This window comes from Dipteris shenzhenensis, chromosome 3, assembly GCF_047967505.1.
Source record: "Dipteris shenzhenensis isolate YYH24624 ecotype China chromosome 3, Dip_SZ_1.0, whole genome shotgun sequence".
Classification (NCBI taxonomy): Eukaryota; Viridiplantae; Streptophyta; class Polypodiopsida; order Gleicheniales; family Dipteridaceae; genus Dipteris; species Dipteris shenzhenensis.
Window position 1 is genome coordinate 35,541,740 of NC_141598.1, and position 23,917 is coordinate 35,565,656.

General features: G+C 44.1%; 1 protein-coding gene across 1 annotated transcript in view; it reads left to right on the forward strand.

The window, feature by feature from the left end:
* LOC147903712 (ZIP metal ion transporter family) overlaps positions 1-23,207 on the forward strand; it is a 42,524-nt gene extending 19,317 nt beyond the window's left edge. Inside the window, exons 6-12 of the mRNA XM_087372569.1 lie at positions 12,871-12,926; positions 13,037-13,093; positions 21,516-21,556; positions 21,667-21,734; positions 21,928-21,984; positions 22,079-22,196; positions 22,325-23,207. Of these exons, the coding sequence (XP_087228695.1) occupies positions 12,871-12,926; positions 13,037-13,093; positions 21,516-21,556; positions 21,667-21,734; positions 21,928-21,984; positions 22,079-22,196; positions 22,325-22,370 (443 nt within the window). The 3' untranslated portion in view covers positions 22,371-23,207. The remainder of the gene's footprint in view (positions 1-12,870; positions 12,927-13,036; positions 13,094-21,515; positions 21,557-21,666; positions 21,735-21,927; positions 21,985-22,078; positions 22,197-22,324) is intronic.
* The last annotated feature ends 710 nt before the right edge of the window (positions 23,208-23,917 follow it).

The following is a 23,917-nucleotide window of genomic DNA, read 5'->3' on the forward strand; positions in this document are numbered from 1 at the left end:
AGCTTGGTTTGAGCAAGTCTCAAAGAGCAGCCTCTTGAGTACACTGATAAGAAAGGAAATATTAAGAGCAGCTCCCATGTGTCCATAGTCACATAAAGACGTGTTTCGTCCTGTAACGCGACGAAACGTTTCGTCACACGAAACATTTTGAAACAGGACGAAACGCTCTGCACGAAGTGCTATTTCACCCAAATCCTAAAATATTTTCTAAAACAGTTTTCAATGATTTAATGTTCATATATCTAGATTCTAGAATCCACATGCTTTTCAATCCATAAAGATTGATTCATCTGAAGTTGAAATTTGAGAATCAACATTGAAAGCTTGAAATAAATTTGAACAATGTGTTGGTGTTTTAAATCTCCTTTTTAGGTGTCTTGACTTGTATTCCTCTTTGTTCAGTCTAAGCTTCAGTATAACATATCTTATTTGCCACTATCCTTGAATAGTACGTAAGCTAATACAGTTGCATGCATGGTGAAGTATGAAGAGTTAAAGTATGAACGAGAATATGGGAAGAAGTAAAAGCAAGCTAACACATTATTACGTATTAGATGAAACATGTGATCCACGAAGTGGCTGGGTGGAAATACGTGATGCCATGGCCCGTGATTGAGGAATTTGAGGAAGAGAGTTAGCAAAGGTTCGTTTCATTTTGGTATTAGAGCATATGGTAGAGATCAAAGGCTGGACGAACGGGAGAGAAGGAATGCGGCTGCTCGTGACGTGCGACGGATTGGAAGGGTTGGTGCCCGTGACGACGCGTGGTGGCTGAGTTCGGGTTGCGGGAGATTTCGATGAGGCTTCGATGAACGGACAGCAGGCGTGGAGCGTAGGTGTAGCGACTCGACCATTTGTGACCTACGATGGACGGACGGGATCGATGTGGTCTATGGAGGAACCAGTGATTGGCTGACGGTATTCTCCAAGGAAACGAGTTGCAGGCCTGGACCTCCCTGGCGACTTACGGCTTTGCTGAGCATCGACGTGCGCCCGCGTGGAGTCAAGCGAAGGTGGAGCGGGGCGATAACCTGCGTAATAGCAGACGAAAAAAAAAAAAAAAACCCAGACATTCCCGTTCTACACAGGCCGGAAGACCTCGAAGCACCGTGACTTGTACCTATGGTTCAAAACCAGCGCCGTCTTCGACGAACTACTCCAGGGAGCGGAACTTCTTTTCTTCCGTATCAAGTTTTAGTTTCTAGTTGCACGTGATTTATTCCTGTACAGCAGAGGCTACCGTTTATTATTATTCCTGTATAACAAAAGGGGAATCTGAAAAAAAAAAAAACTATTTTCCCTTTTGAAACGGAGGCAGAAGTACAAGATTCCAGGGTGAACCCTAGTGATTCTAGAGCACGGTCTACACAACAAATGTCCCATCACACGACACCTACTCTGGTGGGTAGAATTTCGGTATTAGAAGATGCTTTACAGCAAATCATGAACCAACAGCTTCAAGTGAACGCTGGTTAGAATGAGATTAGGGAGATGGTGCAAGCCTTGTCGGCTAGGCCATCTAGAATTGATAAGGGCAAAGCTCCAGCAGAGCCAGAGCCCAGTATACATTCATCAGAGCGTGCGAAGGTCAAGGTGCCTATTATTGCCAACTATAGACCGGAGAAGTATGCTGGTCGGATGACCGAGCGCAGTTCTGATGTGATCGAGGTTTGGTTACACAAGTGGGAAGAAGCCTTCGCCATTTGTGAAATCAGATCTGATCTAAAGAAAATCCGTGAGGCCACTCACCTGTTTATTGAGGCAGCGGATAGATGGTGGATAAAGCAACAGAAAGATCAAGTTGCCCCTACCACCTGGGAAGGGTTTAAAGCTGATTTTAAGAAACACTTTCTTCCACCTGACGACGAGTCCCGAGCTTGGGATGCTTATAGAAACCTTCGTCAGAGGACTCTGTCGGTGGCAGAGTACACTGACAAGTTCAGGGAATGTGTTATGAAGATAACAGACCCTCTCCCTATGTCGGTTCAGTTGAAAGACTATATCTATGGACTGAATGACAAGATTAAAATGAAAGTTCGAGCTAAATATGTGACTACATTAGATGAATCTATTGCAGTAGCCCTGAACTATGAGGACGCCAGAGGCAGATCTAGTGGATTTGTGCAGGCAGGGACTCAGTATGAGTACCCAAGAAAAGGGGGATTTCAGAGGAAATGGACTTCAAAGGCAAGTGTCTCGCAGCCAAGTGGCCAAACCAAGCAGGTGAAGCCGGTTGAGGGACCAGCAAAACCAAGTACCACCGTTGGGGTGAAAAGGAAAATAACTCCAATGGCAGCCCGGGCTTGGTGAAAGTCCTCGTTGACCCTTGAACAAAAAGAGAAAGCTAGAAAAGAAGGATTGTGCTTCGGCTGCCTTCAGCGACATCAGTGGAAAGATTGTCCACTGAATAAAGACCGTCGCATGGCCAATATGATAATATCTGAATGCGACGCGGAAATGCAGGAGAGTCCCAATGCGGAACATATGCAGATGCAATTGGCGGGACCTTCTCAGAGGTTAGTACCTGTGTTGTTAAGTGTGTCTATTACTAAGTTAGTAAGCGGTGCACCTGATAACATCCTTTCAAAGCCCGCAGGAACGGGTATACGGTTTTCGAAGAGCCCGAGTTGATTAAAATGAAAGGGCAAGTAGCCAATCATGATGTGATTGTGTTGTTTGACTCAGCGTCAACACACAACGTAATCAACTCGAAGCTTATTAAGAGGCTCAAGTTGAAAACTAGTCCGTCTGACTATGCTTATACGGTCAGGATGGCGGACGGAAGTTCAACTGAAGTATGGGACCAAAGGGTTACCCAGTTGGAACTTCGAATTCAGGACTATGTTGAGAAGCTGGACTTTGAATTGACCAGACTTGCGCACGCAGATATAGCCCTAGGCATGGCTTGGCATTTTTGAAAAAATCCAGCCATTGATTGGAAAAAGCATATTTACCAGTTCAAGATGAAACGGGGTAGAATATGTTTTGCGAGGTGAAAAGGATTTACCTCGAGGACCACTGATTTCAGCCATGGAAATTCGGAGGACTCCGAAAGAGTTTCTGTGTCTGTGTATAGCATCGGTAGAGTCGATTGATGATGCATCGACTAGCACTGAGGCTACCCAAGATGGAAAAATGGCCGAGTTGGCTAAAGAGATATCAGAGAAGTTCTCTGAACGTTTTAGGGATGAACTACCTTATGGGTTACCTCCAGAGCGGAATGTTCAGCATAAGATTGAGCTGATCCCGGGGGCAGAACCTGTAAATAGACCTCCCTATAGAATGAGCTTCATTGAAGAGGCGGAGGTGCGTAGACAACTGGAAGAATACCTCAAGTTGGGGCAGATTCAACCAAGTTTCTTACCTTTTGCTTCGCCAGTGATATTAAAGAAGAAAAAGGATGATACGTTTCGCCTCGGTATAGATTACAGAGCATTGAATAATATCACTGTTAAGCACAGGTATCCGATGGCTCGGATTGATGATTTGCTAGATGCATTACATGGAGCCGTGATTTTCAGCAAGATAGATCTAAAGTGTGGCTACCATCAAATCCGGATTAGAGCCGAGGATGTGCATAAAACCGCTTTTAGAAGCAGGTTTGGTCATTACGAGTTTTTGGTAATGCCCTTTGGACTTACCAATGCTCCAGCGACATTCGTCATGCTTATGAACGATTTACTACGTCCGTATATCGGAAAGTTTGTAGTATATTTTATTGACGATATTCTAGTGTTCAGTAAAAGTATTACTGAGCATCGTGAATACTTGAGAATAGTGTTCAGTACTTTGAGGAAAGCCAGTCTTTATGTAAATAAAAAGAAAACTATATTGTGTATGGTTAGGCTTGAATATTTAGGGTTCATAATTACTACACAGGGGGTAGAAATGGATCCGAAGAAAGTGGCTGCGATACTAACTTGGCCAATCCCTCAGAGTCTGACCGCGTTGCGATCATTCTTGGGATTTGTCCAATTTTATAGAAGGCATATCAAAGGATATTCCGAAATAGTATCGCCATTGACTGATCTGACCTCAGATAAAGTACCTTTTATATGGGGACAGAATCAACAAGAAAGATTTAACACCATAAAACAAGCTGTGGTCACAGGACCGGTGTTAAAAATAGTTGATCCCCAGAAACCGTTGTTCCTAGAAACCGATGCAAGTGGCATTGCGGTAGGAGCAGTTCTCCTTCAAGAGGGAAGGCCAGTAGCCTTTGAAAGCAAGAAGCTTTCTCCCTCTCAAAGGAATTGGCCAACTCATGAATTGGAGTTGTATGCTGTTATCCATGCTTTGAAAACATGGAGGCATTATTTGTATGGTTCAGAGTTTTATGTGGATGTGGATCATGATACTCTGAAACATTTTAGTAAACAGCCTGACGAGGTTCTGGAGGGGTAGGAGTCCTATTTAGATCACACTTGAGGCCGCTTGTCTCTGTGATGCGGAAGGATGAGCATACTTGACGTATGTGGATACGATTTTAGCGACCTAACACGCGATCACTCTTATTGTGGTACGCTATTTTCTCCTAGACACATCATCCCATGCTCATGTGGTCACTATAAAGGGTCACAGCCCATACGAGATGATATATGAAATTGTGGAGTTTTTCATAGGGAGAGATGCTCCTCCTTGGTGACTTCAATGTGTGCATGGGGAACAAACAGGTGGAGTTTCTTGACTTTGAGTCAGATCCCCTCCACCGTAGAGCTCGGGATAGTGAGACACTCAGAGGATGCACCGCATGTGACAGGGTATGGGAGGAATCTATTGGAGATGGGAGCGATACATGCACAACCTGATCATATACAATGGTCTTCAACAATGGCCATTGTTCGGAGGGCTTACATATTTCCCACATGGAGGGCAGTAGTACTGTAGACTACTTGATGGGTTCATCGACTTTTGTGACATGGGTATAGGATTTCATAGTTCCTCCCCCCCTTCTTGATGTGGACCACTCATACTTGTGATTTGGTGTTATGATTACACTACCAGACATGGTAATAGTGATTCACCTGCCCCCACCCAGGTCCGAGTGCATTTTGATCATGCCCTTGATGTAGTATACATGAGTCACTTATCCCGCGGGCTAGCGACTCCCATGAGAGATGATGCCGACCTCGCTCTTGCCTCAGATACACTAGTGTCAACAATTCATGATGCCGTCACCAGATCATTTCCCTACAACTAGATCTACTACTTGTCCCTTAGCTGGAAAGATGCCCACAGAACCCATGGTTTGACGATGAGTGCCGGTAGATGAGATCCTATCTCAATCAAGAGTAGGCTTTGGGACACTTGACGAGATCTGAGGCACATCGGACTTCACGACGTCTGACATGGTGTAAGAGGTGAGCATTCCGCTCCCATAGGATGGATGAGGTGATCTGATCTTTTTCGTGGAGATGATTCCACCTTTGCATGGGGGCTTGATCTAAAGGGAAGCCACCTATATCTATCACAGATCCAGATGTTTGGCACAACTATGCGACATTCCTCTATAACGTAGGTACCACCTTATATGTCCGCTCTTCCCAGGCTCACCACTTGCATTCTAATCACTCCACAGAATGTGAGAGCTACACCTACACCGGCTCCATAACTGAAGAGCTCATGACCATGAGGGTTACAGACTGAGCACTTCGCTCCTAGAAAGTCTATGCCTGCTTTGTAGACTTTCGGAAGGCCTTTGACACAGTCCCACGAGCTTGCATGATTAGGCGTCTACAAGAGATGCAATTCCAGATGTTATGATTTAGGGGATGATGAGTCTATATGAGTCGGTTAGAGGGAGAGTACGTGCCCTTGGAGGCCTATGAGGTTGGGTCGAGAGCATGATAGGGGTGAAGCAACCCTCTCTCACTAACACTATTTGAGCTATATATTGATGAGATCATGACATTCATTGATCGCCTAGGAGGTGAGGGGATTGCGATTGGCTGACTTGATGATACAGATATTGCTGTATGCAGATGACGTAGTCCTATCCTCCTCCGCGGCGGCACGGCAGGCCTACAAAGACGTGTGTCCTAGAGGTGTTTTGTAGAGAGAGAGACCTGACAGTTAACCTTGGCAAGACCAAGGTCATGGTTTTTAACATCTCACGCCCGACACTTCATCGACACAGCTTCACTTACCGAGGAGAGCTAGTGGAGATCCTACAGTCCTATGTCTACTTAGAGGCAATCTTTGCGGGGCCAATCTGCACAATGACCCATGCAGCCAAGGCACGGCTTACACAAGGGCAGCGGTAATGCTTTCAGGCACATTTTCGGGATCCCCAGACGAAGGGGTGGCTATTTGACACATTAGTGAGGCTGATAGCTATGTAGGCAACACCTTTCTGGGGGCGTGACTTGATTGGGACTGAGTGGGGACTCTTCGAGAGGCTGCAGGTGACTATGGGATTCAAGATCATCCCCCACCAAATCACACGGGCAGATTTCTCCACGACACCACTCGAGATTGATGCCATTTTCTAGGCGGTCACCTATCTTCCTAGGGTTTGGGCCTTACCTAGAGGGAGGCTACCAAGGGTGGCACGGGAGTCATCCATACGACTAGTTGAGAGGGGGGTCTGCATGCCCTGGTATGCACACATTTCCAGATGGTTTGATTGATAGGCTATCCAAATGGATCATCTCCCCCCCTTTCTGTACAGCTTGGATGCTCCTGATTCCCTGGGTATACGTCACGACTTGGGAAGGGGACCAAGAGCTCCCCACCTAGACCTTGTTCTACTACGACCATTTCTTGAGTGTGTCAGAGGATGGAGTGATCGTTAGACCCCAATACCTAGAGGATAGACGAGTCTCACATGCCCTCAAGATTGCCATTGGACAGATGTGGGTCTCATCCCATTAGTCGAGGATTGAGACAGGGAGAGCCACAGGTACACTTAGGGAGCAACAGATTGTAGATTGTGCACTTTGGGGGAGCTAGAGACGAAGGAGCATTTCCTAACGTTTTAATTTTTGGGTAACCACCACCCAGCAATAGGCGCATGAATCAAAACGCAAAATCCAGAATTCTGTTTCGCCATTTTCTGCCGTACGTGATTGCGCCATCTTCTTCCAGCCAGCACATGCCCTTCGTCAGGCCTCCATCTTGCATAGTTCTCGATTGCCTGCATCAGCCAGCTCTTGTTGGTTCATCGCCATGATTACCTGCGATCAACAGCCTTTGCTGCCCGCAAATCAGCCAGGAAGCAAGAACAGTGCCAGATGCAACGATTTCTTTCAAGCCTTTGCCAGCGAATTTCTTCTAAGCCTCTCCTGCTTGTGATCAGCAGCCTCGATGCCCTTTTCATCTTGAATCAAACCAACCAGACCCCGGCTGCTCATCACGCCACCTTTCTATCCTGAGAACAGTGGCTCTTTGCTGCCCTCTATTTCCCTCTCAGATCCGTGGACTCTGCAACCTACCCCTGTACTCTCACGAGCAGTAACACCCATTTCGGCATCACCAGTGTTACCTTAGACAGGACCTCCTTTACCAGATTTCCACGGCTAGTTCCATCCTGCTTCTCTTGCCCCCTCCAACATGAGCAACCTCAGGGAGCAGCCCGAATCTTCTTCCAGGAATGGTACAAACTAGAGCGCAGGTTCGTGCTTTTCTCACAGGGATCTCAGATATGTCGCAACGCTCATGTGCAGCCTCTCTGGAGATAAGCGACTCAAGTCCAAAAAAGACCCCTGAAGTCAACTTACAAGGCGAAGCAGTACTTCAACTTCAAATTTCCCAGCTTCAGGACAGCATCTCCGACTTGGTCCAAAAAGTCCAACAACTCCAAGATTCTCGCAGTACCACACATATAGAGGATGATGTGACGCCATATGACGACTATGTGGACTCATTTTCACTTGAGGTAGAAAACACCGAACTCTGTGCCCTCTACCGCTTACTCCAAGCTTCCAAAACTAAAAGACTTGACATTAAACTTTCGGAAGCCTACACTGGTCAACGAAATCGCCGAACAGTTGACCAATGGCTTGCAAAACTGTGCATGTACTTTGATATTGTTGACCTCACTAAAGGCAAAAAGATTGCCTTGGCAGCCTCCCTCCTCAAGGATACAGCTTTCCTATGGTGGCAACGACGCTTAAAAAACGGCAAAAGTGTGTTAACTTGGGAACGTTTTGAACATGTGCTCCGTAAGCAGTTTATACTTGCCAATGCGGACTTCCAAGCACGTTCAAAACTCAGACAGTTGGAGCAAACAGGCTCCTTGTCTTCCTACATCTCTCAGTTCACCACATTCGTGCTGGAGATTGATGGTTTAACTGATGATGATTGCCTTCATGCTTTCATCTCAGGCCTAAACCCCTCGTTACGCATTGATGTCCTCAAAGCAAACATCACCACCACAGCTGGCGCTATTGCTTACGCAGAGCGCATTACAGATTTCCAAAACACAGGGGAGCAGAGTGCTAGTAGAACACAGAACTCTACTATGGCTAAAGGTGCTCGCCCTCAAGATAACCTCAAGTTTAGAAAAGACTCGGGTAATCAAGGTCAGCGATAGACCTAGTCTCTAAAATCGTATGCTGGATTCCAACAGAAGCACTCCTCCAAGGATCGCGCCTCTTCTTCTTCACAAAGTCATCACCGTCATCCCCAACATAAAGGTGCGGCCACTGATAAGAAGAACAAATCCAGCACAAAAGGACTTTGTACCATCTGTACAGGCGACCATAGATGGTTTGATTGTCCCAAGCGACCAAAGCAAAATTCCAATATGGAACCTAGCACTTCCCAAACAGAAGATGCTACCCCAGCACAAGACAAGAAAGGCAAAGCTGTTCGAATGGCAAATACCATCCACATGAGCCTTGCCAGCAACCCCGAACCTTCCGTGGCCACTTAAGTACTTTGTGTTCAAGGATCAATTCGTGGAACAATGGTCACTATCCTCATCGACAGTGGCTGCTCTCATAACTTCCTAGCTAGTTCTATGGTCGACAAACTTCGGTTGACCACCAATCCTAGTCCCATGGACTATCAGATTGAACTCGCAAATGGAACTACCTTCTTGTGCAACGCCAGGATCAAAAACTTGTCTTTTCGCATCCAACATTATACAGACAAGTTGAACTTCGACATCATGCCTCTTTCTCGGTACGATGTCATACTCGGACAATAGTGGCTCTACGACTATGATCCATCAATCAGTTTTCGCAGCCATACTATCGTGTTTGTCCACCAGGGAAAACTTATTGAGCTAACTGGTTCTAGGGACTCTCCTTCAACCCCAGTTGCCTCTGCCCTACAAGTAAAGAAGTGGGTTCGTAAACGTCAAGTAAAGACTTCACTTCTGTTGGTTACGGCAGTAGAGGAGACACCAACAAAGGATCCTCCTGAATACCTCAACCAACCTTTTTTCCAGCCCTACCTGGATATTTTTCCACAGGAATTGCCAAAGCAGTTACCACCTCAACAACCAGTGGATCACCCAATCGAACTTATTCCCGACAGTATTCCACCGTCGAAACCTCCTTATCGGGTTTCTTACACTCAAAATCCAAAGACAGGTGACCGAACTACTCGACAAAGGTCACATTCGGCCCAGTCGTAGCCCTTTCGGATCTCCTGTACTAGTGGAAAAAAAGAATAAGTCAATGCGCCTCTGCATCGACTACCAAGCCATCAACAAGCTCACTATAAAAAACAAGTATCCATTGCCTCGCATCGATGATCTCTTCGATCAACTTCTACACGCAACACAATTCTCAAAGATTGATCTTCGTTCAGGTTATCATCAAATTCGCATACGAGAAGGCGATGAGTACAAGACAGCTTTTCGAACAAAGTATGGACATTATGAATGTTTGGTCATGCCTTTTGGGATAAACAATGCCCCGGCCACATTCATGACACGACATCTTCAGGCCTTTCCTCGATAAGTTCGTCATCGTTTACCTCGATGACATCCTCGTTTTCAGCAGATCCCTACATGAGCACAAACAACATCTTCACCAAGTTTTTGAAGTTCTCCGCGCAAATTCTCTCTACATCAACATTGAGAAGAGTGAGTTCTTCAAGACCCAACTTGAATATTTGGGACATGTTATTTCAGCTCAAGGCATCTCTGTGGATCCCAAGAAGGTCGAGGTAATCCGAAAGTGGCCTACTCCTAAGAATGTTCATGATGTCCGCTCTTTTCTTGGATTGGCAAACTTCTACCATACAAAGGTCTATCAATTTTCCGAAATCGTAGCTCCTTTGTCCGAATTATTGAAAAGCACAACAGTTTTTCAGTGGCTTCCCGAAACAGAGTATAGTTTCCAACAACTCAAGCAAGCACTCACTACCACACCAGTTATGGCTATTGCTGACCCAAACCTTCCATTTGAGGTCATGACCGACGCTTCGGACATCGCTACAGGAGCAGTCTTAATGCAAGAAGGCAGAGTTATTGCTTTTGATAGCCATAAACATTACGATATCCAAACCCGATACCCGGTTTATGATAAGGAGTTTCTTGCCGTTGTACATGCTTATCGCTCTTGGAAACATTATCTCATGGGAGCCGACTCGGTGGTCAAGACAGACCATCACTCTCTCAAGTATATCTTTACTCAGCCAATCATGAACGCTCGACAAGCACGCTGGGTTGAGTTTCTGGCCAACTTTCACATGTCCATTGAGTACATTCCAGGACTACGCAATGTAGTTGCAGATGCTCTCAGCAGGTTAACTCTAGCATCAGCTATGGTAATCTCTACATTATCTGTGGATGTTCCGAATTCATTCAAAGGGAAGTATTTTAATGATAAAGACTTCGGCACAGCAGTACAAGTTCTTTCAAAAGATCAACCTTCGACTTCCGAACAGAAGATTTTCTCATCCTATTCTTATACGGACGACCTTCTGTATTATCAAGATCGCGTCTGTGTACCACATGACAAGGATGTTCGACGTCTTTTATTAAAAGAGCATCATGTAGTTCCTTATGCTGCCCATCCAGGCATCAACAAGACTTATAGGCTACTCAGTGCAACATACTACTGGCCTCAGATGAAAAGCGATGTCATCAAAATGGTTACATCTTGCTTATCTTGTCAACAAATGAAAGCAAGCCGACGACTTCCAGTAGGACTTCTTCAGCCTCTTTCAGTTCCAACTGAAAGGTGGGAAAGTATTTCCATGGATTTCATTACAACACTACCACGATCCTCCCGAGGTAATACTCAGATTATGGTAATTGTTGATCGACTATCCAAAATGGCACACTTTGTTGCTTGCAAAAGCAGTGCACAGGCTCTGGACATTGCCAAACTCTTCATATAACACATCTTCCGACATCATGGATTGCCCAAGAATATCGTATCCGACAGAGATCCTAAGTTTACCTGTCACTTTTGGATTTCACTGTTCGAATCTTTGGGACTGTTTAGTTCAGCCTACCACCCAGAATCAGATGGCCAGACTGAAAGAGTCAACCAAGTTCTGGAAGAAATGCTTCGACATTATATTCAGTCACGCCTAGCAGCTTGGGAAGAGTATCTACCACTCCTTGAGTTTGCTTATAATAACTCTTTGCATAGTGCCATCAGCATGACTCCATTCCAAGCAGCTTATGGACACACTCCGATTGTACCAACGAATTTTGTACTTCAACATCGAGTGGCCCTAGCTGATCAACTGGTTCAAGAAATGCAAGATATTCTACTCCAAGTCAAGGATCATATGCGAAAAGCGCAAGAGCGGTATCAACGGTCTACCAACAAACATAGACGTCACCTGGAATTTGACACTGGTGACATGGTGCTATTATTTGTAGCCCCACATCGCTATAAGACGGTCTGTGTTTCCTAAGTTGCGACCAAGATACTATGGACCTTTTCGGATCGTCAAGAAAAATTCACCTTTAAGTTACACCTTGGAATTACCACCATCATGGGTTAAAATCCATCCGCCATTTCATATTTCTTGGCTAAAGACATACATTCCAGGCGATAAAGCAGTTCCTCCTGCAGGTGATTATGTCCTAGAAATTGAAGACGATTATGTTCTCCTTATTCCTGAGCGTATTCTGGACCATCGACAGCGAGAGACTCAACATCGACTTATCACGGAATTCCTTGTTCTTTGGCGAGATCTGGACGACTCCGACGCTACTTGGCAATCTGATAAAGACTTACAGCAGTACCCTGACATTTTACAGCAGTATTTTCAGAATTTACCGTGATATTTTCTACATCAGCTCATTATCTCCACCAGGGTCGTATTTTGAGTGGGAGGGGATGTCACGATCTGTGACGTATTCCTTTCTCTATATCTTAGACTTATGGATGGTTTGATGAATGGACACTTGTGGAAGGGTATGCCCTTTCGACGGGACACTTCCTATGAGGCACAACCCTTCACAAGAGACATTCTATGGAAGAGACACTCCTATTGTAATGTACCCTCTCATCAAGGGTCACACCCTTCACAAGGGGTACACACCTCTTCATGCACATACACTTTGGAGTACACACCTTTTCATGTGTAACTCTTCACTCTCTATATAAGAGAGGCCCAATTGTATGGATGACTACAGATACTACAGACACTCAAGCAATACAAATATTCCTTGTTCTCTACTATTTCAGTCTCCTGTCTATTCCTTAGCACATTTCTAAATATAGTAAATCTAGGATTTCTTACATTATTGAGCCCTTTGCCTTGGCCCATAGCGGAAATATGAGCATGTGCCACTCTAATATTATACTGTCTTGTAGGCCCGTGAGGCCTCTTGAAGATGGTAATACATCTCTCTCTCTCTCTCTCTCTCTCTCTCTCTCGTACACACACGCATGCACACGCGCGTGTGTGCACACATGCACAAAGTTATGCCTAAAGTATTGACTCATGCAGGTATCAGTCTACATAATTTTCCAGAGGGTGTAGCAATTTTCCTTGGCTCATTGAAGGTATGCTATACTATCACAGGATCTTAAAAAATAACTCTCGAGTCTTTAAAATTTTTAAAATTAGTACACCTTTTAGGCCTTTGTTAGCTAAAATCCCAACTTCGGTGCAGGGTCTGCGTGTAGGTATCAGCTTGGCATTGGCCATAGCACTTCACAATATTCCAGAAGTAAGTATCACTTTGAATATTGCATTTCTTAGGTTTCCCTTGGCCACTCTTAATCAATACGCCCTTCTTCAATATTCAATCTTGAGAAGATGACAATTAGTGATGATCTTGCTGATTTAATATTTTATGCTCTTCAGTTTTCAGAACTTCTTCAATAATAACAAATTATATAATCAGGGGCAAGTTTATTTCTTAAGATGATAGCCCATTTTGTTGCCCCTTGCTTGGCTTTCACCTCGCTTTTCTACTTTTGCATGCAACGTTGTTCCTTGCCCAAGAAGTTACTGGACATATGCACAGGCCACAGCTGATTATATGGTGCACACAGATGTGGTTAGAATGATACACTTGTGGCCCTCTTGGGGACAGTCATAGTGTTGTGGGTTATGTCATAGGGTCTTGTGCTTTTTTCGCAGAAGTCTCTAGCCTCATAGTAAACCCACTCAACTCCTTACCTTGTCAAGTCATTGGGGAATCCCATTGAGGGGTCTTTTAAGTATCTGAGTTTCTCTATCATTGTATGTAGTAGATTTTGAGTATCCTCCTTTATTTGGTATCGAGACCTCGCATGAAGGATCAACCGATTTGAAGAAGTACAATGGCTCTAATTTCCCTACGTGGCGGCTTTGGGTTCGATTGTACCTCATGGAGAAATTCTTGAGAGGAAGGGAGGACTCTTCAACGAGTACTCCTGAAGTTGGCCTAGGCTTTGAGGATGGTAGCCATAAAAGGTGAGGACGGAACCCTGAGATGGGATTCAGGCGAAGATTCACTTGATATTATCCATCCAATCTGCACATGTGGAAGGAGAACATGACTATATGCATTGGATGAAAAAATCCTGTCATGATTCCTGTCCTGGCAAAAGTTTTCTAACCACCACCTTGCATAATAAGGCTCTATTCTGTAAGTCTATATCTATGATGTTTAGGCCTCCTTTCCGCGTGGGAAGGAGCAAGTCTCCCAAACATAGTTACGTTGAAACGCGTTTTAGGGCTCAGCTGGGCTCTGAAACGCTATTCTAGGGCTAATCCAGAAACATTTTAGGGAAAGGCCAATCCAAAAACGCTGTTCTAGGGCTGAAACGTTTCAGCCTTCTGAAACGGCTGGCTGAAACGTTTCAGCCAGCCTGAAATTGTGTTTCCAGGACTTTGAAACACGCCGTTTCAGGTAACACAAGATCTCACTAATTTGTGATTTGCGCCGATGGGGGTTTTCACTTGTTCTGTTTTCATTTTTGGCCTCCACTACTACCTTTCACTCCCTCCACCCCGTCAGCCTCACACTCTTGGAGTTTTGAAGCTTTTCTGGCCCTCCTTCAGCCCCATTCACTCCCTGGGAGTCCTTTCTCTCCTATAGGCTGCTTCAGCCCCCTCCATCATCCACTCCCCTTCAGGCCTCCTTCATAGCTCATCCTCCACTCCTTCAGAGCCCTCTTTCAGCCCTCTCTTTCAGCCCTCTTTCAACCCTCCTTCAGCCCCCTCTTTCATCCCTCTTTGTCAGCCCTCTATTCCCTCCTCTTTTAGCCCCCTTTGTTCAAATTTCAGCCCCCTCTTTCAGCTCTTAAGTCCTCTTTCTAGTTTCATCCCTCTTTCAAGCTTCCATGGCTTCGAGAAGCCATATTCCTGAGGCTCATCCCGAGGCGGACTTCACTCAAGCAGATTTTTGGTGGAGTCAAGTTGATCTACTAGGCTCCTACGACAGCAAGAGAGGAGGTGCTCGCAGGTTCATGTGCAGGTGGTGTGGATTGAAAAGAGGTGGGATCCCTGATAGGGTGAAGGAGAGGTTGAGGCATTTCCTCCCACAAAGAGACCAAAGTTTCTTGCATCCACTAGTGGAGGAGCTACTTCAGAATCTCATGTGGCTACTACAAAAAGGACTCCTCTTCCCTCTTCTACAGTTTCTTCTTTTGGTAGTGCACATGTTCTTGGAGCTACAGGTTCTACTCCTAGTGTACCTCCTTCACCTCTCCCACTTGCATGAAGGCAAAGCACCCTTTACACAGCATGGCATCCATAACGGAAGGTACAGGCAGATGCAACCATGGCCCGTTTTTTAAACTTGTATGGGGTTAGTTTCAATATTTTCTTGTATTGCCCATTGTTTAAATAATTTGTTGAAAGACATTGGCAAATTGCCTTGGTAAAAACTGTTATTGACAATGGAAGAGAGATAGTTGCATTTATTACGTGCCATCATTTTTCTCTCTCCTTGTACCGCAAGTTTGCAAGCAAGGAGCTCTTGAAGTATTCGGAGACAAGGTTTGCATACAATAATTTGATGCTTCGAAGACCCATTGAAATGAGACCTGCACCTAAGTAGGTTGTGGCAAGCCCAAAGTGGGATGCATGGTCCACTTCAAGGCAGGCCCTTGGGATGTTGGTCTATGACTTGTGTGCTGGCAGCGATGACTTTTGGGCTGATGCATCACACATCTATGCTTTGTGTAAGCCGATTGTGTTGTTGCTGAAAAAGATTGATGGAGATTAGCCTTATATTGGCAAAGTATATGAGGGGATGGATTGCATGATAGAAAACATCAGAGTGTTAGAGAAAATTTCCCCACAGGTTGAGAGAGTTGGAGAACTTGGCCGTGAGTTGTGGAACCAATTCTACTCTCCCATTCATGCGGCTGTGTTTGTGTTGGACCCAAAGTTTCAACACAAGGGAACTGCACAACAAAGTGATAAAAGTGGTGGTCCATGGTTGGAACTTGACTCTTGAAAAGATAATACCAACTTTGGATGCTCGGCAGAACTTGAAGGACCAACTCGCCAGTTACTGCAATAAGGAGGGCATATTTGGATGGCCAGATGCACAGCATGACATGTAATCTTAACTAGTTTCAAATTTCAGATTATACTATTTAGCCACTAGTGAGTTGTGACTCATAATTTTCAGATTTTATGAGCTTTGCCATACATGTGAATTTTATGAGCTTTGCAATTTCAGGTATCGAGTTGGGTCTATTACATGGTGGCAGGAGTATGGAGGTGATTCCCCTGAGCTGCAATTACTTGCCATTCAGATTTTTAGCCAGGATTGTAGCTCCTCTTGTGAGCGCATATGGAGTAGCTTTGCCCATATCCATACAAAGAAGAGGAACCGTCTCAAAGCACAAAGGGCAAACGATCTTGTCTTTGTTAATGCAAACTTGGGTTTGCTTAACAAGATGAGATAGGAGTACATGCATGACAAGTTATTGGTTTTCATAAGCCCGATGCACCCTTACTGAGGCTGATGATGAGGAGGGGGAGGGGTTTGAGCTATCTAGATTCTTTTTTTTTTGCAAAAAGAGACTTCTATTAAGTATTAAAGAAAACCGTTAGAGCAAGCTCCATACGAGATACACCATGCAATGCATGAAAAGCTCAAGAGCCAAAAAGAAAGGATTGGGGCTGATAGTGCCATCTCAATTCAGTAGAAACCTCCGAGAAAAAGGGAGACCCCTCCAAACTCGAAGAAATACAGTCCTTCTAGAAGAGGCTGCCCCTGAAGGGCCCTGCATGCTAGCCCATATGGCTATCAAAGTGTGAACCGTGTCAGTCCAAATACATGTGAACACCTGTGATGGGTGTATCTGGGTGCCATCCAAGGCCTCTGTACATCTGGCTCTCCAAATGTGCCAAGAGGAAATGCTAGCCAAAATCTCCCAAGAGGTGTCCACTGAAGCATGAGAAGCTCTGAAGGGAGTAAGTGGTACATCCTGAAGAGAGCAGGGCCCTATCACCGGTGGACTGAGAGTGCCCAAGAAGAAGGCTTACCCTCATAAAACACCTGGGGCCCAGTAAGGGATAACCCTGCGACCGAGCCCCAAGCCATGAAGAAAGGGAAAGTATGAAAAATGCTGAGTATCCGAGCAACCCCTTTCCAAACAGTCCTCGCCTGACTGGAGTCCCTAAGGCAATGTTGCACTGACTCCCAAAGGCATTGTTGCAGTAACTCCTCTGCAAAATGACAGCGAGGGCAAGTGGGATCAGCCCCAAATCGTGATCTCCACAGGTTCACTGCAATCCCTCCATGAATAGAAAGCCAAAAGAAAAGAGTGATCTTTCTATTTCTGAGGGATTTCCAGAGCCTCCTCTAGAAATTCCTACGTAAATCTATGGCGATGAAGACGCTGTTCCAATGGGGCGCTCTGGAGGGAATCCAACCCCTACTGTTCAACTGAAATCTCCCGGCATTACCAACCGTGAAATGAAAGAAGGGAATCCCCCTCTCTCGATGCCCATGATCTATCCACTCCCACTCTCCTGGGTCCCACTACAGCTATCTAGATTCTAGATTCTAAATCTTTATCATATCATCATTGATGTAGCGGATGACGTGAAGGCTTATAGCCTAGGCTTTTTGAATTTTGTACTTTCAAGTTTCTACATATATGAAGTTTGAAACTTTGAGCCATATATTTAATATTGGCATTTTGTAACTTGTCAATCTTTACTATTTAGCCTTTCTCATTGATTTCAGATTTGTCAGTTATTCCTCACTGCTCTAAGGTGACAGGTCTAAGTTCTATATTATAATCTATCTTCAAAGTTGTAATTTTGTAGATTGTGGTATGTATTATGCACCATGTTTTAAGTTACAGGTATGCTATAGGCTGTAGCATTCTAAATCTAAGTGTGCTCAACTCAAAATACTTTTCATTAAACCCCCTTGATGACGTGGCATTTCCCCGTTTCAGCCCTTCTAGAAACCCGAAACGTTCTGTTTTTGTTCCTGTTCCTCGTTTTCCCATTTCCATTCCCCCTAAAAGCAAGGTCGAGTTTGGATGTGCTCACAAAAAAGAAGCTTCCTCTTGATGCTCTCCAACATAGGGTCAAATTCTATGAAGGAGATATGCCCACACCGACGAGGCAGCCCAAGTATCTGACAGAAACAACCCTCGAGATCCAAGTAAAACCAAAATCAGCCCCCCAAGTTGGAGGCCTCCTTGTCCAAAAGCCATTGGATATGTGCACCAGTTACATTACAAAACAAATTCAAGGTTGCCTTGAAGGATGTGAGGTTTTGTGTAGTGGCATCCAAAAAAGCAGCAGTGTGGTCGGCCAGCTCAATATCCAAGAGCTCCTCATCCAGTCTCACGGGAAGTCTCAGCCCAATAATGTCCATCTTTGATCTAAAAAATATGCTCATTGCTTCAGCCATAGATAAATACAAGAAAGGGGCAAGAGGACGGGTAGAGTGAGTAGTGTGAGGGAAGGCGTGAAGTGCAGCCTCATGCAGTGAATGGGTGATCAGGGCAGCACGATCCTCTAGTAGGGGGATAAAGTCAATATTTTGTGACGAGAGTATAAAGGCGTGTTGAGTACCTAGGTGAAAGACTACGATCGAAATGTATGTCCTGAAAAGTGCTATGAGTGATCGGAGGAGTGAAGGGTATAGTGAGGCGAGGTGTAGAAACACTAAAGAAGAGATAGGTATGGTCAGCTCCAAGGGGTAGTGGCGTGATGGAAAAGTCGGTGATGTGGGAGGCAAAGGCAGGGGATCCCATGATATAATCAACAACGCTGGAGCCCCCTCCATGAGGGAAGCATGTAAAACCACCCGAGGATGGCCATCTGTCAAGACCATTATAAATAATGAAATCGTGCATCCCGCCGAAATCAAGCAATGCCTGACCATAAGCTGTGACCGGGATCCACCTATCTGCTGAGACTCGCAACAAGCCTGCATCCTCTAGGTCAATATCTAGTAACATAATAGAATCGTCTCAATAAGAGAATCGTCTCTCTCTCTCTCTCTTTCTCTCTCTCTCTCTCTCTCTCTCTCTCTGTCTCTCTCTCGGGAAGGGGGGGGGGGAGGCAATAGAGAGGAAGGGGTGAAACAGAGAGAAGGGGAGAAATTTTTAAAAAGAATAGAGGGCATGGAAGGAAAGAGGGAAAAGGGGGTATAAAAAAGAGAGGGAGAGGGGGGGTGGGGTTTATTTAAAAAACAGAGAAGGGAGAAGGGGTGGGAAAAAATGGGAGGGGAAAAATCCACAAAGGAGGGGAGGAAGAGAGGGAAATGGTGGGGTAAAAAATAAAAATTTGAGAGAGATGGAGGAAGAGGGAAAGGGGAGGGGAGAAAAAAATTGAGAGGGAGAAAGGGAGGGGGTCCAAAGGGTTGACGGAAAAAGGGGGTGTATTGACCAGTTTTTTTTTTTGGAAGGGAATGGAATTAAAAACTTGACAGAAATAATCCAAAAGGAGAACAGGGAGATGGTCACCGTCAAAATAGCAAAAAGACTTAAAAGTCTGTTGATGCTTGGGGGATGGTTGTGGAAGATAATGAAAACTTGAGGGAGAGGATTGTTGGAGAAGAGGGAAGGTGGATGGCTAGGTGCTTGAAGCATAACTCGTGTGAAGAGGATGGGAGTGAAAGGGTGTTTGATGTGGAGGGAGGGAACTGGCTTGTGTTGGGTTGGCTAGATGAAGAAGAAGAAAAATGAAGGGATTGATCAACACGTTCCTCGAAAGGTTTGAGAAATATTTTTGCAGGTTCACACCTGCCTGAAGTAAAGTTGTTGGTTGTTGTACTTTATGTGGATGTCATAGTTGTCCTTGGGAATAGTGATGCATTAGGTGCACCTGTCCAAATATTTTGAGATAATACATCTTAGGTTAATGCATTATTGTTTGAGCTTTGAACTATGGCAGCTTCATGAAAGATTCATCTTCTCCCTGTATATTTCAGACATGTTCAACATGGAGAATCATAATCTTCTGAAACTCCTGTGGATGGCAGTGATAAACTGGCAGATTATGACAGGTCAGCTTCAGTAGATCCCACACGATACTAGGAGCTTGTAAGCAGCCTTACCTATTTTACAATTACTAGGCCTGGCATTTTATATGCAGTCCAAAAGGTGAATCAATTTATGCGGTAGCCGAGTTACACTGGAGCCGATAAAATGTGGAGGCTCTTAATGGTACCATGGCACATGGATATGGTTTACACCAGATGTAAACAGAGATCTTCTTGGCTTTAGTAATGCTGATTGGGCAGGCTTAATGGATGAAAGATCAACCAACCATAGGTACATGCTCTCTTGGAGGTTAAATGAAAGATCAACCCAAGCATAATGTACATGCTTTCTCCTAGGTTAAATGTATAACATGAAGCAATTAAAAGCAACAGATTTGCATTATCATCTACTCAAACAAAGTATAAGGCAGCCAGCATGGCAGTGTGCGAAGCCATGTAGATGTAGCTTCTAAGGTTAGCACATTGAGGAGATATCGGATGGGAATGGATCCATCCGATTTCTAGTGACAATTTCTTCCCATCCTAACCCATTTTAAACCGAAAGGACATGTGCTTTGTATGATGGAATAGGATGGAAATAGCTACTGCTACTCCTATATTCCATAAAACCACACTGTACTTGGGGTCCAGGATCCCTGGTTCAGAATGGGAAGATCTATGGCTTATTCCACTCTATCTTATGTTAAACCAGCTGGTTTAGAATGGTTTTATAGTGGGAATTACAAATCCATCCTATTCCCATCCTAAACTAGTCCATATAATAAGGCCCTAATGAGAGGAATCGGGATGCCATAGAGAGAGAGCACAGGTGTGTTTGTGACAACAAAGGCTGTATATATATTCGGCAAACTATCTTGTGTTTCATGGAAGAGCAAAGCACATTAAAGTCCAGATCGCTGAGCCTTGGAGCTTTGCGGCTGGAGAAATAACAGGAACACACCAGGTTAGTATGTGTTTAATCTCATGAACATAGAAATGGTCAGTCTCATGTAATTAGCACCTTACCTATGGCTGCCCTTGATGTATGCAACGTTTTAAAAGAAAGAAAGAAAGAAAGAAATGCATTTATGGTTTGATGCTTAGCAATTGGGCATAGTTGCACAGATCTTAACTTAAATTCCGTGGATCATGTTACTTCGTATGGGAGTAAACCCGAACTTTATTTGTTTATTCCTCTCAAGCTTCATCCCTTGACCAGGGCAGGCCAGGTGTCTAGTAGCAGTTTGGCAGGCCAAAGGGATTCATATCTATCTGATGAATTACTTGGCCTATACAATGCATGGACCATATCCAGGTCAAAGAGGGCAAACCCAGAACCAGTATCGACTACACACAATTTAGAAGCAAAATCAAGGGAAGGAAATTGCACCCTGTAGAATGAGTGCATCCATCCTTGCTTCTAGCAAGCTGAGGACTACAGGGGCAGTTGCTTCAGGGAATGTGTTGAGCTTGAATTGGAGGGCTTCAGAGTCAGTGATACACTGAACACATCGGCTACTCATTGTAACTATTGATGATTGAGTCACTCGCCTTTTGTGGCTATGAATTTTAGCATCTTCTGTTCACACCATACAATAAGCACTTTTCATCAGCACTAAAAAAGAAAGCCCTTCTATATCTTGAAAACTCACATACGATGGGTAATTGGCTTATAGAGGCTTTTTCTGTACAGGGGATTGCAGTAGCATTGCCTGTCTATTATGCAACTGAGAGGTAGGTTATACCTATTTGATTGAAAGCTGTTCAAAGGTGATGTATCGTTTGTATCTAGTTGCTAAAAGAATATGCTCACATTCTGCTTATTTCACAAATATTGTGGGCAGTAAATGGCAGGCTTTCAAATATGCTGCTTTGTCTGGACTTGCGGAACCTCTTGGCGTTATCCTTGTGGGTAAGATGATCATTTATTATCATAGGTGGCTGTCATCTCATAAGAGCTGATAGCGACATTTTATGTATGCACGAGCCTTTCTTTTGAAATGAATTGGCATCTAGGGTTGTTTGTTAACAATTTGGTGCATTTGATGAACTGCTAAATGTGGCTTGATTGGAAATTTTGATGTCGTTACTTGGTTTTTCCTTAGCCTATCTTTTTCCTAGTAGCCTGTCAACAGAAACCTTGGAAGGGCTGCTCGGTGCAGGTGAAGAAGCTAAGTTTTTGGCAACTATCATCTCTCTCTGTTTTTTTGCTAATCTATGCTGTATATTTCTAATGGATTCTACTGGTAATGGCAGTTGGGGGAGTGATGGCTTTCCTAACCCTTCACGAAATGCTTCCTTTAGCATTTGAGTATGCTGGCCACCGTAAAGCTGTCGCAGCAATGTTCATTGGCATGGCTGTGATGTCTGCTAGGTAATACACGTGACTGTCTGGGTTGCAATTTGATACTCTCTAGTTTTTGGGTGCTTTGTAAAGCAGCTAGATTTTGGAATTTTAAAGAATCACCTGCAAGCATCTGATTAAATATCTTGTTTTGACAGTCTTCAGCTATTACAGATGACTGTACTGGAAGATGTTAGCTTTTAGAACACCTCTGACCCCTCCATGGTGTACTTGTTAAATTTTATCACTTTACCATCATTGAGGAAATTGCATAAGGCCCTGTCATATTTTGATTGGTGGTCCATTGGTTTCTGTTTTTTGTCATGCCTTGTAAGGCACTTCCGTTTCTCCAGGGCAATCACATTGATCATTGCCAATTTGAAAGTATTAACTGCAAAAAAGTGCTCTCCACCCCAAGAAGTTGTTTACATACTTTTATACGGGAAAACAATTTCAAAATTTTAAGGTGGATGATTTTTTACAAGATTAATCCCAAATCCAGATATGGCATGGACTAATGTTTGCACACTGAAAAGGGTCAGGGTGGTTTGGAGATGTGGAGGCATAAGATCTCTGAAATGTTTTTAGGGCGGTGAATTGTTGGTTACCATGGATTATGAATTGCGAAGGCATGGATGCCTTGTCACGAATTGTGGATACAGTAACAAATGCACAGGTACTTTATGTCAGAAAGTATTCTGGATAAAAGCAGGATGAGCAGGAAATTTTCTTGTCGGCTGTGTGAAATCCTGTGGGAATGGAAAGAAATATCTTGGAGGCCACAATATGATAATGAAGTACAGAAAAGGAACCCCTCTTGTGTAGCAGTGCAATGTTAATTGAGTTCAGGTAGTCTTTTTACTGCGATTACAACTGGATTCAGGCTCTATGCAGGATAACAAATTGTACGACTTTGAATCTACATTGATATTTTCAAGAAAATATACTTTGCACAGCTGTGGATGATGAGAGCAGTTGTAAATCTGTGGGGATCTCAGTTTTAGGATACTTTAAATTGCAAGAAGGCAGTTGATTTAACTTGTGCTTCTGAAGACGTTAGCCTCTTGTTTGAATTCTTGTTTTCCTACCACTCCACTATGATGGCTCGACACCAGTAGTATGCAAACAGAAAAAGTGAGCTAACAATAAGACACTTGGTTTATTTAGGTCATCACTTAAATATCTAGTAGATAATTTGGCGTTTGTGCCACCTTTTTAGCGCCCCTCTGAATTTTCGCATGGTTTAGTGTTGGTTTCCTTGTAGAGTATGCCCCCGTTTCCTACAGCTAAAAAAGCAGTTGCTATTATTATTTTGGCCTTTATGTACTTGGAAGACTTAGTAGTGCATGGTTTAGGAGTCCTTGCTTGCCTTTAGTTTATGGTGCTATTTTTTTAACGCTTAATGAAATTGTTAACTCGCATCATAGATAAGAAAAGAACATTTGACGAAATTTGGCCACTCACAAATTCACACATGGCATTTTTAGAGAGAGTTCTCAGAGAATTAATTGGACAGCTAATGGATTTTGAATGCAGTTCACCTCCCCCACTAGAGTCTTTAGTTATTGGATGTATCTCTATGCTCTATGGAAGGTACATACAAATGTTGAATGAAGTTGCACTTCAAACAGTGCATGTATATGTGGAGCACCTTGCAATCTAGATCCACTTATGATGACATCAAAGTGCTAGACATGGATCTTAGTGCAAATGGCGCCACCAAATAATAAGCAACCAGTATGGGATTTGTA